Here is a 16725-nt window from a genome sequence, read left to right on the forward strand (position 1 = left end):
GATAATAATGAACAGTGAAATTAACAATATCAAATGAACAGTAAACATTACACTCACAGAAGTTCCAAAAGAATAAAGACATTTCAAATGTCATAATATGTCTATATACAGTGTTGTAACGATGTACAAATGGTTAAAGTACACAAGGGAAAATAAAGAAGCATAAATATGGGTTGTATTTACAATGGTGTTTGTTCTTCACTGGTTGACCTTTTCTTGTGGCAACAGGTCACAAATCTTGCTGCTGTGATCTCTCCCCCCCCCCCCCCCCCAACTCTCTCTCTCTTTCTCTCTGTCAATTCAATTCAAAGGGCTTTATTGACATGGGAAACATATGTTAACGTTGCCAAAACAAGTAAAATAGATAATCAACACAAGTGAAATAAACAAAATGTACAGTAAACATATATCATAATGGCTATGTACAGTGTTGCAGTATCTCTCTCAACTCAAAGAGCTTCATTGGGAAAGACCCAACCAAATCATGAGAAAACAGAAAGAGAATTAAATGACAAAGAATTTACAACAAAAACACAGAGCAAACTAGAATGCTATCTGGCCCTAAACAGAGAGTACAGTCTTTCTCTCTCTCTCTCTCTCTCTCTCTCTCTCTCTGCCACTCCCTTCGTTTCGGAGGTAGCGCAGAGCTAAGTCCCGCCCCAGAGAAGGCCAGTCGGAGTTGGATCGGAGACTGTCTTCGACCAGCCGTTACCAGACGCATCTGGACTGGAGCCGCAGCACAGCAGCTAACCCGTCCTTTCCATTTAATGAATACGGACACTTTTTCAGAATTTAGTATTTAATTATTTTTCAACCTGTCGTTCAGGTGGACTCTGGATAGTTGCCTCCCTTCCCCTCACCCTTTCTACCGTGTAAAAGGAACTAAGGTAAGCCGAAACTTCCCGCTAGTATGCAGCAGCAACAGGTGTCCGTGTGTGTGTGTGTGTATGCGCGCCTGCTGGTGCGTGTGTGTTTGCGTGTGGTTTCAAAATATACAGGTGCAACATAGCCAACAGATAACCTCGTATCTATGACCGAATAGCAGTAAAGTTGTAGCGTCCAATAGACGCGGTTGATAGAGAGAGAAAAAAGTTCAACGAGAAAGACGCAGCGAGAGAGAGAGAGAGAGAGAGTGTCGTAACCAAAGCAGGACACCTAAGCAGGTGCATCTCGCTGTGGGTAGTCTAGGCTGCCTAGTCAGTGTTTTTCCGCTGACCACAGTGTGTCTTTCTCGATTTAAAACAACAACACATTTCATGGAACCTTTATTTAACTAGGCAAGTCCATTAAGAACCAATTCTTATTCGCAACGACGACCAACGACCAACAACAACCAAACCCGGACGATACTGGGCCAATTGTGCGCCGCCCTATGGGGACTCCCAATCACAGCCGGGTTGTGATACAGCCTGTAATCGAACCAGGGTGTCTGTAGTAACGCCTCAAGCACTGAGATGTAGTAGCTTAGACCGCTGCGCCACTCGATCGCCCACAATGCCTCACTCTTTCTGTAACTCTCCGCATCTATCCATTCCTCCATTCATTCCCTTTCTGTCTCTGTCTCACACAGAGCATGACTATGTCTTACCACTGAGACAATAGAAAACGGGTCATTTTCTCTCTCTAGTTAATATCCATATACCTCACCTGCACAAACTCAAACATTGACCCAGAGAGAGAGAGCAGAGAGCACACAGCATTATGAGAAATCTACATAAGTACACACTGAGTGCCATTGTGTCCTAATGGCACCCTGTTCACTGTACAGTCCACTATATATGACAAGAGGCTGTATTGTGATTTGGGTGCTGTTTGGGACGCACTCTGAATGTCACATGACCGTGTGACCAGGATGTTGTCCGAGTAACTACAGACAGTAGTCTGTTCCACCTTAGTTAATGTTGATCCATAATGTCAGTAGTCTGTTCTACCTTAGTTAATGTTGATATATAATGTCTGTAGTCTGTTCCACCTTAGTTAATGTTGATCCATAATGTCAGTAGTCTGTTCTACCTTAGTTAATGTTGATATATAATGTCTGTAGTCTGTTCCACCTTAGTTAATGTTGATCCATAATGTCAGTAGTCTGTTCTACCTTAGTTAATGTTGATATATAATGTCTGTAGTCTGTTCCACCTTAGTTAATGTTGATCCATAATGTCTGTAGTCTGTTCTACCTTAGTTAATGTCTGTAGTCTGTTCCACCTTAGTTAATGTTGATCCATAATGTCTGTAGTCTGTTCTACCTTAGTTAATGTTGATATATAATGTCAGTAGTCTGTTCCACCTTAGTTAATGTCTGTAGTCTGTTCTACCTTAGTTAATGCCAGTAGTCTGTTCTACCTTAGTTAATGTTTGTAGTCTGTTCTACCTTAGTTAATGTCAGTAGTCTGTTCCACCTTAGTTAATGTCAGTAGTCTGTTATACCTTAGTTAATGTCAGTAGTCTGTTCTACCTTAGTTAATGTTGATATATAATGTCTGTAGTCTGTTCTACCTTAGTTAATGTTGATACATAATGTCTGTAGTCTGTTCTACCTTAGTTAATGTCAGTAGTCTGTTCTACCTTAGTTAATGTTGATATATAATGTCAGTAGTCTGTTCTACCTTAGTTAATGTCAGTAGTCTGTTCTACCTTAGTTAATGTTGATATATAATGTCTGTAGTCTGTTCTACCTTAGTTAATGTTGATCCATAATGTCTGTAGTCTGTTCTACCTTAGTTAATGTCAGTAGTCTGTTCCACCTTAGTTAATGTTGATCCATAATGTCTGTAGTCTGTTCTACCTTAGTTAATGTCAGTAGTCTGTTCTACCTTAGCTAATGTTGATATATAATGTCTGTAGTCTGTTCTACCTTAGTTCATGTTGATATATAATGTCAGTAGTCTGTTCTACCTTAGTTAATGTCAGTAGTCTGTTCTACCTTAGTTAATGTTGATATCTAATGTCAGTAGTCTGTTCTACCTTAGTTCATGTCAATAGTCTGTTATACCTTAGCTAATGTTGATATATAATGTCTGTAGTCTGTTCTACCTTAGTTAATGTTGATATATAATGTCTGTAGTCTGTTCTACCTTAGTTAATGTTGATATATAATGTCAGTAGTCTGTTCTACCTTAGTTAATGTCAATAGTCTGTTATACCTTAGCTAATGTTGATATATAATGCCTGTAGTCTGTTCTACCTTAGTTAATGTTGATATATAATGTCAGTAGTCTGTTCTACCTTAGTTAATGTCAGTAGTCTGTTCTACCTTAGTTAATGTTGATATATAATGTCAGTAGTCTGTTCTACATTAGTTAATGTTGATATATAATGTCAGTAGTCTGTTCTACCTTAGTTAATGTCAGTAGTCTGTTCTACCTTAGTTAATGTCAGTAGTCTGTTCTACCTTAGTTCATGTTGATATATAATGTCAGTAGTGTGTTCTACCTTAGTTAATGTCAGTAGTCTGTTCTACCTTAGTTAATGTCAGTAGTCTGTTCTACATTAGTTAATGTTGATATATAATGTCAGTAGTCTGTTCTACCTTAGTTAATGTTGATATATAATGTCTGTAGTCTGTTCTACCTTAGTTAATGTCAGTAGTCTGTTCTACCTTAGTTAATGTTGATATATAATGTCAGTAGTCTGTTCTACCTTAGTTAATGTCAGTAGTCTGTTCTACCTTAGTTAATGTCAGTAGTCTGTTCTACCTTAGTTAATGTTGATATATAATGTCAGTAGTCTGTTCTACCTTAGTTAATGTCAGTAGTCTGTTCTACCTTAGTTAATGTCAGTAGTCTGTTCTACCTTAGTTAATGTTGATATATAATGTCAGTAGTCTGTTCTACCTTAGTTAATGTCAGTAGTCTGTTCTACCTTAGTTAATGTCAGTAGTCTGTTCTACCTTAGTTAATGTCAGTAGTCTGTTCTACCTTAATCAATGTCAGTAGTCTGTTCTACCTTAGTTAATGTCAGTAGGCTGTTCTACCTTAATCAATGTCAGTAGTCTGTTCTACCTTAGTTAATGTTGATATATAATGTCAGTAGTCTGTTCTACCTTAGTTAATGTCAGTAGTCTGTTCTACCTTAATCAATGTCAGTAGTCTGTTCTACCTTAGTTAATGTTGATCCATAATGTCAGTCGTCTGTTCTACCTTAGTTAATGTCAGTAGTCTGTTCTACCTTAATCAATGTCAGTAGTCTGTTCTACCTTAGTTAATGTTGATATATAATGTCTGTAGTCTGTTCTACCTTAGTTAATGCCAGTAGTCTGTTCTACCTTAGTTAATGTCAGTAGTCTGTTCTACCTTAGTTAATGTTGATATATAATGTCTGTAGTCTGTTCTACCTTAGTTAATGTCAGTAGTCTGTTCTACCTTAGTTAATGTTGATATATAATGTCAGTAGTCTGTTCTACCTTAGATAATGTCAGTAGTCTGTTCTACCTTAGTTAATGTTGATATATAATGTCAGTAGTCTATTCTACCTTAGTTAATGTCAGTAGTCTGTTCTTCCTTAGTTAATGTCAGTAGTCTGTTCTATCTTAGTTAATGTCAGTAGTCTGTTCTACCTTAGTTAATGTCAGTAGTCTGTTCTACCTTAGTTAATGTCAGTAGTCTGTTCTACCTTAGTTAATGTCAGTAGTCTGTTCTACCTTAGTTAATGTCAGTAGTCTGTTCTATCTTAGTTAATGTCAGTAGTCTGTTCTACCTTAGTTAATGTCAGTAGTCTGTTCTACCTTAGTTAATGTCTGTAGTCTGTTCTACCTTAGTTAATGTCTGTAGTCTGTTCTACCTTAGTTAATGTTGATATATAATGTCTGTAGTCTGTTCTACCTTAGTTAATGTCTGTAGTCTGTTCCACCTTAGTTAATGTTGATATATAATGTCTGTAGTCTGTTCTACCTTAGTTAATGTCAGTAGTCTGTTCTACCTTAGTTAATGTTGATATATAATGTCTGTAGTCTGTTCTACCTTAGTTAATGTTGATATATAATGTCTGTAGTCTGTTCTACCTTAGTTAATGTCTGTAGTCTGTTCTACCTTAGTTAATGTTGATATATAATGTCTGAGACAGTCAGACTACAGACATTATGGATCAACATTAACTACATTAACTAAAGTGGAACAGATTACAGTCTGTTCTACCTTAGTTAATGTTGATATATAATGTCTGTAGTCTAACTGAACTTTATATGGCGGTTGGCAACCAACTTTAAGGTGCATTACCACCACCAACTGGACTGGAGTGTGGACCTCAGTCCATCTTTCAATCACCCACGTGGGTATACGCTCCTAACAACCAATGAGGAGATGGGAGAGGCGGGACTTGCAGCACATCAAACATCACAGATAGTTCTATTTTAGCGTCTGGCTACGCAGACTCACATCGACGCGTCGCGATAAGTGTGGTCAGCATGTTAGTCGCTACAATATCTTTCAAACAGGACATTAGTCTGTTACCTGAGTCCTGAATTGGCCCGCTACGGATGTCTATATCGGTCTGCTAATGCAGGACTAGTAAAGGTCTATTAACACAGGACTAGTAAAGACCTGTTCACACAGGACTAATAAAGGTCCTCTAATACAGGACTAGTAATACAGGACTAGTAAAGGTCTATTAACACAGGACTAGTAAAGGTCCTCTATTACAGGACTAGTAAAGGTCCACTAATACAGGACTAGTAAAGGTCCTCTAATACAGGACTAGTAAAGGTCTGTTAATACAGGACTAGTAAAGGTCCTCTAATACAGGACTAGTAAAGGTCTGTTAATACAGGACTAGTAAAGGTCCTCTAATACAAGACTAGTAAAGGCCCAGTTTACTGACCTACTTCCCTCAGCTATGGGGTGTAATCAAAGCTGTGTTGTACTCATTAGGTAAAATAAAATTATTCCCTCACAAGGAATTAGAAGGAGAGAAATATAACCAAACTGACTTTCTCTTTCTTTGTGCTATTCTACAGACCAAGAGCTGGTCAGACTAGTTAAAGAGAGAGAGAGAGAGGGAGGGAAGGAGGGAGTGACAGTCAGACAGACAGACAGACAGACAGAGAGAGACAGAGAGAGAGTGAGAGAGACAGAGAGATAGATGGGGGGGTGAGACTGATTCTTTGTAAACATAGACTCAGGTATGTGTTTTCCTTCTGCCTTGTTTTGATATTGTAGTTTCCTGAGTTGGGTTTGTGAGACGATATCAAGAAACCTCTTTACTGGTTATAATATAGTTATTATATAGAACTGTTTCTATGTGTTTACTAGTTATAATATAGTTATGTAGAACTGTTTCTATGGAACTAGTTGGATTCATACACAAAATATCTATGTTGTCAACCTAAAGCGGTTATTCGTCTCGATCGGGGGACCAGGTGGAACCATAGGGTTCTATGTGGAACACGTAAGGGTTGTACTTGGAACCCAAAATGATTTGTCAAAAGGGTTATAACCATTTTAAAACAATTTTTTATGAGACTGTACCTCTGTCCTCTGGCTCATAAACACAGCGTCTTAGCCATTTTAAAAATGTATTTATTTATTTATTTATTTATTTATTTCACCTTTATTTAACCAGGTAAGATAGTTGAGAACAAGTTCTCATTTACAACTGCGACCCAGACCAAGATAAAGCAAAGTAGTGTGACACAAACAACAACACAGAGTTACACATGGAGTAAACAATAAACAAGTCAATAACACAGTAGAAAAAAAAGTCTACATACATTGTGTGCAAAAGGCATGAGGTGGTAGGCAATAAATAGGCCATAGGAGCGAATAATTACAATTTAGCAGATTAACACTGGAGCGCAAGTAGAGATTTAATTTTGGATTGGAGATGCTTAATGTGAGTCTGGAAGGAGAGTTTACAATCTAACCAGACACCTAGGTATTTGTAGTTGTCCAAGTATTCTAAGTCAGAACCGTCCAGGGTGGTGATGCTGGACGGGCGGGAAGGTGTGGGGAGCAATCGGTTGAAAAGCATGCATTTAGTTTTACTTGCATTTAAGAGCAGTTGGAGGCCACGGAAGGAGAGTTGTATGGCATTGAAGCTCGTCTGGAGGTTAATTAACACAGTGTCCAAAGAAAGGCCAGAATTATACAGAATGGTGTCGTCTGCATAGAGGTGGATCAGAGAATCACCTGCAGCAAGAGCGACATCATTGATGTTTACAGAGAAAAGAGTTGAACCCTGTGGCACCCCCAGAGAGACTGCCAAAGGTCCGGATAACAGGTCCTCCGATTTGACACACTGAACCCTGTCTGAGAAGTAGTTGGTGAACCAGGCGAGGCAGTCATTTGAGAAGCCAAGGCTATTGTCTGCCGATAAGAATACGGTGATTGACAGAGTCGAAAGCCTTGGCCAGGTCGATGAAGACGGCTGCACAGTACTGTCTCTTATCGATGGCGGTTTTGATATCGTTTAGGACCTTGAGCTTGGCTGAGGTGCACCCATGACCAGCTCGGAAACCAGCTGCATAGCAGAGAAGGTACGGTGGATTCGAAATTGTCGGTGACCTGTTTGTTAACTTGGCTTTCAAAGACCTTAGAAAGGCAGGGTAGGATAGATATAGGTCTGTAGCAGTTTTGGTCTAGATTTGTCTCCCCCTTTGAAAAGGGTGATGACCACAGCAGCTTTCCGATCTTTGGGAATCTCAGACGACGCGAAAGAGGGGTTGAAAAGGCTTGTAATAGGGGTTGCAACAATTTCGGCAGATAATTTTAGAAAGAGAGGGTCCAGATTGTCTAGCCCGGCTGATTTGTAGGTGTCCAGATTGTCTAGCCCGGCTGATTTGTAGGGGTCCAGATTGTCTAGCCCGGCTGATTTGTAGGGGTCCAGATTGTCTAGCCCGGCTGATTTGTAGGGGTCCAGATTTTGCAGGTCTTTCAGAACATCAGCTATCTGGATTTGGGTGAAGGAGAAATGGAGGCGGCAAGTTGCTGTGGGGGGTGCAGTGCTGTTGACTGGGGTAGGAGTAGCCAGGTGGAAAGCATGGCCAGCCGTAGAAAAATGATTATTGAAATTCTCTAACAGCACAAGGTCTGAAGATAGTTGGGGGGCGATCAATTCACATATGGAGTCCAGGGCACAGCTGGGGGCAGAAGGTGGTCTATAGCAAGCGGCAACTGTTTCTGGAAATGTGCATTTTTAAAGTAGAAGCTCAAATTGTTTGTGCACAGACCTGAATAGTAAGACAGAACTCCTTAGGCTATCTATGCAGTAGATTGCAACTCTGCCCCCTTTGGCAGTTCTATCTTGTCGGAAAATGGTTAGGGATGGACATTTTGGGGTTTTTGGTGGTTTTCCTAAGCCAGGATTCAGACACGACTAGGACATCCGGGTTGGCAGAGTGTGCTAAGGCAGTGAATAAAACAAACTTAGGGAGGAGGTTTCTAATGTTAACATGCATGAAACCAAGGCTTTTACGGTTACAGAAGTCAACACATGATAGCGCCTGGGGAATAGGAGTGGAGCAAAGCACTGCAGGGCCTGGATTCACCTCTACATCACCAGAGGAACAGAGGAGGAGTAGGATAAGGGTACAGCTAAAGGCTATAAGAACTGTTGTCTAGTACGTCCAGAACAGAGAGTAAAAGGAGCATGTTTCTGGGTGCGGTAGAATAGATTCAATAAATAATGTACAGACAAAGGTATGGTAGGATGTGAATACATTGGAGGTAAACCTAGGCATTGAGTGACAATGAGAGCGATATTGTCTCTAGAAACATCATTTAAACCAGGTTGAGGTCATCACATGTGTGGGAGGTGGAGCCAAAGGCTTAGCTAAGTCTTATTGAGCAGGGCTAGAGGCTCTACAGTGAAATAAGGCTCGGCGGGGCTCCGCATCGGCAATAAAAGGGGTCCAGGCCAATTGCTAAAATAGGTATTGTAGCCCAAGGAGTGGCTGATGGACCTCTTCAGCTAGCCGGGAGATGGGCCTAGCGTAGGCTAGCTCCAGGCTAATTGGTGCTTGCTTCGGGACAGAGACATTAGCCAGGAGTAGCCAATCAGAATAGCAGCTAGCTGTGGTGATCCAGGTGAAGAGGTTCAGAGTGGTAGGAATACGGGGATAAGGAGAAGAAGAAGTCTGATATGCTCTGGGTTGAATCGCGTTGTGCAGACTGGCAGGAGTTGTCCAGGCTAAAGGTTAGCTGATGACCCGCTAGCAGTGGCTAGCTGACTACCATCAGACCCAGATGATCAGTGGTCAATGATCAGACTAAGGCACTACATATCAGTGCTCGAGGTGTCACTACTGACCCTGTTTCCATTCCAGGCTGTATCACAACCGGCTGTGATTTTGGAGTCCCATTGGGTGTCCCGCTATTGGCCCAACGTCGTCCGGGTTAGGTTTTGGCCGGCGTAGGCCGTCATTGTAAATAAGAATTTGTTCTTAACTAACTTAACTAGTTAAATCAATAGCCTAGTTAAATAAAGGTTAAATACATATAAATAAATACAGGCTGTCTCAAGCTGTGTGTGTGTAACCTGACTATGCTGTTAGTAACCCGAGTTGTGATGAGGCAGCATGGCTGATGGGCCCTAGACGCTAGGTGATTGCCATGGTAACATTCAGCAGGCTGTCTGGCGGGGAGGAGGGGAGGTTGTAACAATATCTGCCCTCAGAACAATGACTACGAGATGGCTGCCACAGGGAGAGAGTCCTCTCTGTCTGTCACTCTCTCTTTCTCCTCCTTCCCCCAAGAACAATATTCTAAATTCTAAAACTAAATTCTAAAACTCTAAACCTCTAAATACACAATATTCTAAATTCCAAAACTAAATTCTAAAATTCTAAAACTCTAAATATACAATATTCCAAATTCTAAAACTAAATTCTAAAATTCTAAACCTCTAAATACACAATATTCTAAATTCTAAAACTCTAAAATTCAAAAACTCTAAATACACAGTCCTATAGACAGTGAGTCACGTGGCTGTGTCTTGCTATGTAAATCAGGCAGACAGGCTTCGAGGCATTCAGTTACTGTTCCGTTGACTATTAGAAGGGGCGAGGGACCTAAGCGACTTTGAACGTGGTCTGATCTCCGCTGCCAGGCAAGCCTGATCCAGTGTCTCAGAAAAGAGCTGGACTCCTGGGCTTTTCACGCACGACACTTTCTAGGGTTGGTGCGGCAAACAAATAACTTCCAGTCAGCGACAGCCCTAGTGGGCGAAATCAGCTCCAAGGTGGAACAGCGAGTAGCTAACAGACAAATAACGGTGCAGTACAACAGTGGTGTGCAGAACGGCATCTCGGGAACACACAACTCGTCGGTCCTGGTTACGGATTGGCTACAGACGACCACATCGGGGTTCCTCTCCTATCAGCTAAAAACAAGGTGTCCCTGTCACTGGGTCATCACCAACACTGGACAATTGACTAGTCGAAAAACATTCCTCGGTCCCCCCGACGAATTCAGGTTCCTGTTGCGTCACGCTGATGGCAGAGTCAGGATTTGGCGTAAGCAGCATCAATCCGTGGCCCCTTCCTGTCTGGTGTCAACGGTACAGACTGGGGAGGTGGTGTTGGTGGGGGCAATGTTGTCCTTCCTGTCTGGTGTCAACGATAGCAGGCTGGGGGAGGTGGTGTAATGGTGGGGGGAATGTTGTCCTTCCTGTCTGGTGTCAACGGTAGCCGGCTGGGGGAGGTGGGGTAATGGTGGGGGGAATGTTGTCCTTCCTGTCTGGTGTCAACGGTAGCAGGTGGGGGGAATGTTTTCCTTCTGTTGGGGTGTTGCTATAGGCCACCAAGTACTAACAGTCCTTCCTGTCTGGTGTCAACGGTAGCAGGCTGGGGGAGGTGGTGTAATGGTGGGGGGAATGTTGTCCTTCCTGTCTGGTGTCAACGGTAGCAGGCTGGGGGAAGTGGTGTTGGTGGGGGGAATGTTGTCCTTCCTGTCTGGTGTCAACGGTAGCAGGCTGGCAGGAATGTTTTCCTTCTGTTGGGGTGTTGCTATAGGCCACCAAGTACTAACAGTCCTTCCTGTCTGGTGTCAACGGTAGCAGGCTGGGGGAGGTGGTGTAATGGTGGGGGGAATGTTGTCCTTCCTGTCTGGTGTCAACGGTAGCAGGCTGGGGGAAGTGGTGTTGGTGGGGGGAATGTTGTCCTTCCTGTCTGGTGTCAACGGTAGCCGGCTGGGGGGAATGTTGTCCTTCCTGTCTGGTGTCAACGGTAGCAGGCTGGGGGGAATGTTGTTCTTCCTGTCTGGTGTCAACGGTAGCTGGCTGGGGGGAATGTTGTCCTTCCTGTCTGGTGTCAACGGTAGCAGGCTGGGGGGAATGTTGTCCTTCCTGTCTGGTGTCAACGGTAGCAGGCTGGGGGGAATGTTGTCCTTCCTGTCTGGTGTCAATGGTAGCAGGCTGGGGGGAATGTTGTCCTTCCTGTCTGGTGTCAACGGTAGCAGGCTGGGGGGAATGTTGTCCTTCCTGTCTGGTGTCAACGGTAGCAGGCTGGGGGGAATGTTGTCCTTCCTGTCTGGTGTCAACGGTAGCAGGCTGGCAGGAATGTTGTCCTTCTTTTGGGGTGTTGCCAGTAACAGTCAGTATCTAAATAATATGTGTGAAATGCTTGATACTGTATGTGATGTAAACAGAGAGGTCTTCTTTCTCAGGGACCTGAATATTGACTGGTTGTCATCAAGCTGTCCACTCAGAAGGAAGCTTCTCACTTCTCACTAGGACACATCACTGCACTCTGATCATCTCTGTATACCCGTCGCAAGACCCACTGGTTGATGGTTATTTATAAAACCCTCTTAGGCCTCACACACCCCTATCTGAGATATCTACTGCAGCCCTCATCCTCCACATACAACACCTGTTCACTCCCCCCCTATCTGAGATATCTACTGCAGCCCTCATCCTCCACATCCAACACCCGTTCTGCCAGTCACATTCTGTTAACGGTCCCCAAAGCACACACATCCCTGGGTCGCTCCTCTTTTCAGTTCTCTGCAGCTAGCGACTGGAACGACCTGCAACAAACACTCAAACTGGACAGTTTTATCTCCATCTCTTCATTCAAAGACTCAATCATGGACACTCTTACTGACAGTTGTGGCTGCTTTGTGTGATGTATTGTTGTCTCTACCTTCTTGCCCTTTGTGCTGTTGTCTGGGCCCAATAATGTTTGTACTGTGTTTTGTGCTGCTACCATATTGTGTTGCTACCATGTTGCTGTCATGCTGTGTTGCTACCGTGCTGTGTTGTCATGTGTTGCTACCATGCTGTGTTGTCATGTTGTGTTGCTACCATGCTGTGTTGTCATGTTGTGTTGCTACCGTGCTGATAATTCAGTGCTGATTCTTCCACTGATTCAGGGTGATAATTCATTGCTGATTCTTCCACTGATTCAGGGTGATAATTCAGTGCTGATTCTTCCACTGATTCAGGGTGATAATTCATTGCTGATTCTTCCACTGATTCAGGGTGATAATTCAGTGCTGATTCTTCCACTGATTCAGGGAGACAATTCATTGCTGATTCTTCCACTGATTCAGGGTGATAATTCAGTGCTGATTCTTCCACTGATTCAGGGAGATAATTCAGTGCTGATTCTTCCACTGATTCAGGGTGATAATTCAGTGCTGATTCTTCCACTGATTCAGGGTGATAATTCAGTGCTGATTCTTCCACTGATTCAGGGTGATAATTCAGTGCTGATTCTTCCGGTGTTCTGCACCGCATAAAGAATAAAACATTCATCAATTCGGAATAGTAGATAAGGTTATACAAGCAGTAAGGTTAGATAAGGTTATCCAAGCAGTAATCATAACCTGAAACAACAACAATTCCTACTTTATCTGGGATCAGGCGCTGCCAATGGGAGGGAGGGAGGGAGGGAGGGAGAGAGAGAGGGAGAGAGGGAGAGAGGGAGAGAGGGAGAGAGAGAGAACCACATAATCTTACCAGGTCACGTCTATCGCTTCCTAAAAAAACCTCTACCAAACACACACAGATCACGGTGCCACAGGTGACCCGCTGTTAGAAAGCCTGTCAGATACACATATCTGAATCCCAAATGGCATATTATCCCCCATAAGGCCCTGGTCTAAAGTAGTGCACTATGAAGGGAACAGGGTTCCATAGGACTCTGGTCTAAAGTAGTGCACTATGAAGGGAACAGGGAAACATTTGGAGCTCACACATCATGAGTCTGACAACACACCCTCAAAACGCCTCCTAACCACTAATCAGTTACCTATTGTATACTTAGACCATTTAGTCACACACAGACACACACACACACACACACACACACACACACACACACACACACACACACACACACACACACACACACACACACACACACACACACACACACACACACACACACACACACACACAGGCTGTAAACTGGGTTCTGAGTGTTAGATTCAACAGTATGGAAAGAGGGAAAGAGAGATGTTATTGATCCTGTTATTGATCCTGATTCAGCCTGATAAATGTGTTCTGTCCTGATGTTATTGATCCTGATACAGCCTGATAAATATGTGTTCTGTCCTGATGTTATTGATCCTGATAAATATGTGTTCTGTCCTGATGTTATTGATCCTGATAAATATGTGTTCTGTCCTGATGTTATTGATCCTGATACAGCCTGATAAATATGTGTTCTGTCCTGATGTTATTGATCCTGATAAATATGTGTTCTGTCCTGATGTTATTGATCCTGATAAATATGTGTTCTGTCCTGATGTTATTGATCCTGATACAGCCTGATAAATATGTGTTGTGTCCTGATGTTATTGATCCTGATACAGCCTGATAAATATGTGTTCTGTCCTGATGTTATTGATCCTGATAAATATGTGTTCTGTCCTGATGTTATTGATCCTGATACAGCCTGATAAATATGTGTTCTGTCCTGATGTTATTGATCCTGATAAATATGTGTTCTGTCCTGATGTTATTGATCCTGATACAGCCTGATAAATACGTGTTCTGTCCTCCTCTTGTTGTTATGACAACTAACTCATTATTTTTCTCTCTTCCTCTCCTCCCTTCCCCGCTGTTCCTCCCAGCCATGCACCCTCCCCCGTCACTCCTCTCCCTCCTCCTCCACCTCTCCCTGTACCCCAGTGCATGCTGGTCCTCCAGGATCATCGTAGTCCCTCCCATCATGTTTGAGTCCCATCTCTACATCTTCAAGACCCTGGCCACAGAACTCCACCTCCAGGGACATGATACTTCCATCCTGCTGTCAGAGGGGCGCCAGGTAACATTGTGTTACTAAATAGAGGGTCAGAGGTGGGCCAGGTAACATTGTGTTACTAAGTAGAGGGTCAGAGGTGGGCCAGGTATCAGTGTGTTACTAAGTAGAGGGTCAGAGGTGGGCCAGGTAACATTGTGTTACTAAGTAGCAGGGTCATTGGTGTCCGAGGTGGGCCAGGTAACATTGTGTTACTCAGTAGAGGGTCAGAGGTGGGCCAGGTAACATTGTGTTACTAAGTAGCAGGGTCATTGGTGTCCGAGGTGGGCCAGGTAACATTGTGTTACTTAGTAGAGGGTCAGAGGTGGGCCAGGTAACATTGTGTTACTTAGTAGAGGGTCAGAGGTGGGCCAGGTAACATTGTGTTACTAAGTAGCAGGGTCATTGGTGTCAGAGGTGGGCCAGGTAACATTGTGTTACTAATTAGAGGGTCAGAGGGGGGCCAGGTAACATTGTGTTACTAAGTAGCAGGGTCATTGGTGTCAGAGGTGGGCCAGGTAACATTGTGTTACTAAGTAGCAGGGTCATTGTTGTCAGAGGTGGGCCAAGTAACATTGTGTTACTAAGTAGCAGGCTCATTGGTGTCAGAGGTGGGCCAGGTAACATTGTGTTACTAAGTAGCAGGGTCATTGGTGTCAGAGGTGGGCTAGGTAACATTGTGTTACTAAGTAGAAGGATCATTGGTGTCAGAGGTGGGCCAGGTAACATTGTGATACTAAGTAGCAGGGTCATTGGTGTCAGAGGTGGGCCAGGTAACATTGTGTTACTAAGTAGAAGGATCATTGGTGTCAGAGGTGGCCCAGGTATCATTGTGTTACTAAGTAGCAGGGTCATTGGTGTCAGAGGTGGGCCAGGTAACATTGTGTTACTAAGTAGCAGGGTCATTGGTGTCAGGGGTGGGCCAGGTAACATTGTGATACTAAGTAGCAGGATCATTGGTGTCAGGGGTGGGCCAGGTAACATTGTGTTACTAAGTAGAGGGTCAGAGGTGGGCCAGGTAACATTGTGTTACTTAGTAGAGGGTCAGAGGTGGGCCAGGTAACATTGTGTTACTAAGTAGAAGGGTATTTGGTGTCAGAGGTGGGCCAGGTAACATTGTGTTACTAAGTAGCAGGGTCATTGGTGTCAGCGGTGGGCCAGGTAACATTGTGATACTAAGTAGAAGGGTCATTGGTGTCAGAGGTGGGCCAGGTAACATTGTGTTACTAAGTAGAAAAGTTATTGGTGTCAGAGGTGGGCCAGGTAACATTGTGTTACTAAGTAGAAGGATCATTGGTGTCAGAGGTGGGCCAGGTATCATTGTGTTACTAAGTAGAAGGGTCATTGGTGTCAGAGGTGGGCCAGGTAACATTGTGTTACTAAGTAGAAGGATCATTGGTGTCAGAGGTGGGCCAGGTAACATTGTGATACTAAGTAGCAGGGTCATTGGTGTCAGAGGTGGGCCAGGTAACATTGTGTTGCTAAGTAGAAGGATCATTGGTGTCAGAGGTGGCCCAGGTAACATTGTGATACTAAGTAGAAGGGTCATTGGTGTCAGAGGTGGGCCAGGTAACATTGTGTTACTAAGTAGAAGGATCATTGGTGTCAGATGTGGGCCAGGTAACATTGTGTTACTAAGTAGAAGGGTCATTGGTGTCAGAGGTGGGCCAGGTATCATTGTGTTACTAAGTAGCAGGGTCATTGGTGTCAGAGGTGGGCCAGGTAACATTGTGTTACTAAGTAGAGGGTCATTGGTGTCAGAGGTGGGCCAGGTAACATTGTGTTACTAAGTAGCAGGGTCATTGGTGTCAGGGGTGGGCCAGGTAACATTGTGATACTAAGTGGCAGGATCATTGGTGTCAGGGGTGGGCCAGGTAACATTGTGTTACTAAGTAGAGGGTCAGAGGTGGGCCAGGTAACATTGTGTTACTTAGTAGAGGGTCAGAGGTGGGCCAGGTAACATTGTGTTACTTAGTAGAAGGGTATTTGGTGTCAGAGGTGGGCCAGGTAACATTGTGTTACTAAGTAGCAGGGTCATTGGTGTCAGCGGTGGGCCAGGTAACATTGTGATACTAAGTAGAAGGGTCATTGGTGTCAGAGGTGGGCCAGGTAACATTGTGTTACTAAGTAGAAAAGTTATTGGTGTCAGAGGTGGGCCAGGTAACATTGTGATACTAAGTTTCAGGATCATTGGTGTCAGAGGTGGGCCAGGTAACATTGTGTTACTAAGTAGAGGGTCAGAGGTGGGCCAGGTAACATTGTGTTACTTAGTAGAGGGTCAGAGGTGGGCCAGGTAACATTGTGTTACTAAGTAGCAGGGTATTTGGTGTCAGAGTTGGGCCAGGTAACATTGTGTTACTAAGTAGCAGGGTCATTGGTGTCAGAGGTGGGCCAGGTAACATTGTGATACTAAGTAGAAGGGTCATTGGTGTCAGAGGTGGGCCAGGTAACATTGTGATACTAAGTAGCAGGGTCATTGGTGTCAGAGGTGGGCCAGGTAACATTGTGATACTAAGTAGCAGGGTCATTGGTGTCAGAGGTGGGCCAGG

The 16725-nt window shown here is 43.5% G+C and overlaps 1 protein-coding gene across 1 annotated transcript in view; it reads left to right on the forward strand.

The window, feature by feature from the left end:
* The first annotated feature begins 683 nt into the window (after nucleotides 1-683).
* The window catches only part of LOC139374559 (2-hydroxyacylsphingosine 1-beta-galactosyltransferase-like), an 84471-nt gene continuing 68429 nt past the window's right edge, over nucleotides 684-16725 (forward strand). Inside the window, exons 1-2 of the mRNA XM_071115555.1 lie at nucleotides 684-887; nucleotides 14010-14203. Coding sequence (XP_070971656.1) covers nucleotides 14012-14203 — 192 coding nt within the window. The 5' untranslated portion in view covers nucleotides 684-887; nucleotides 14010-14011. The remainder of the gene's footprint in view (nucleotides 888-14009; nucleotides 14204-16725) is intronic.

This window comes from Oncorhynchus clarkii, chromosome 19 (assembly GCF_045791955.1).
Source record: "Oncorhynchus clarkii lewisi isolate Uvic-CL-2024 chromosome 19, UVic_Ocla_1.0, whole genome shotgun sequence".
Classification (NCBI taxonomy): domain Eukaryota; kingdom Metazoa; phylum Chordata; class Actinopteri; order Salmoniformes; family Salmonidae; genus Oncorhynchus; species Oncorhynchus clarkii.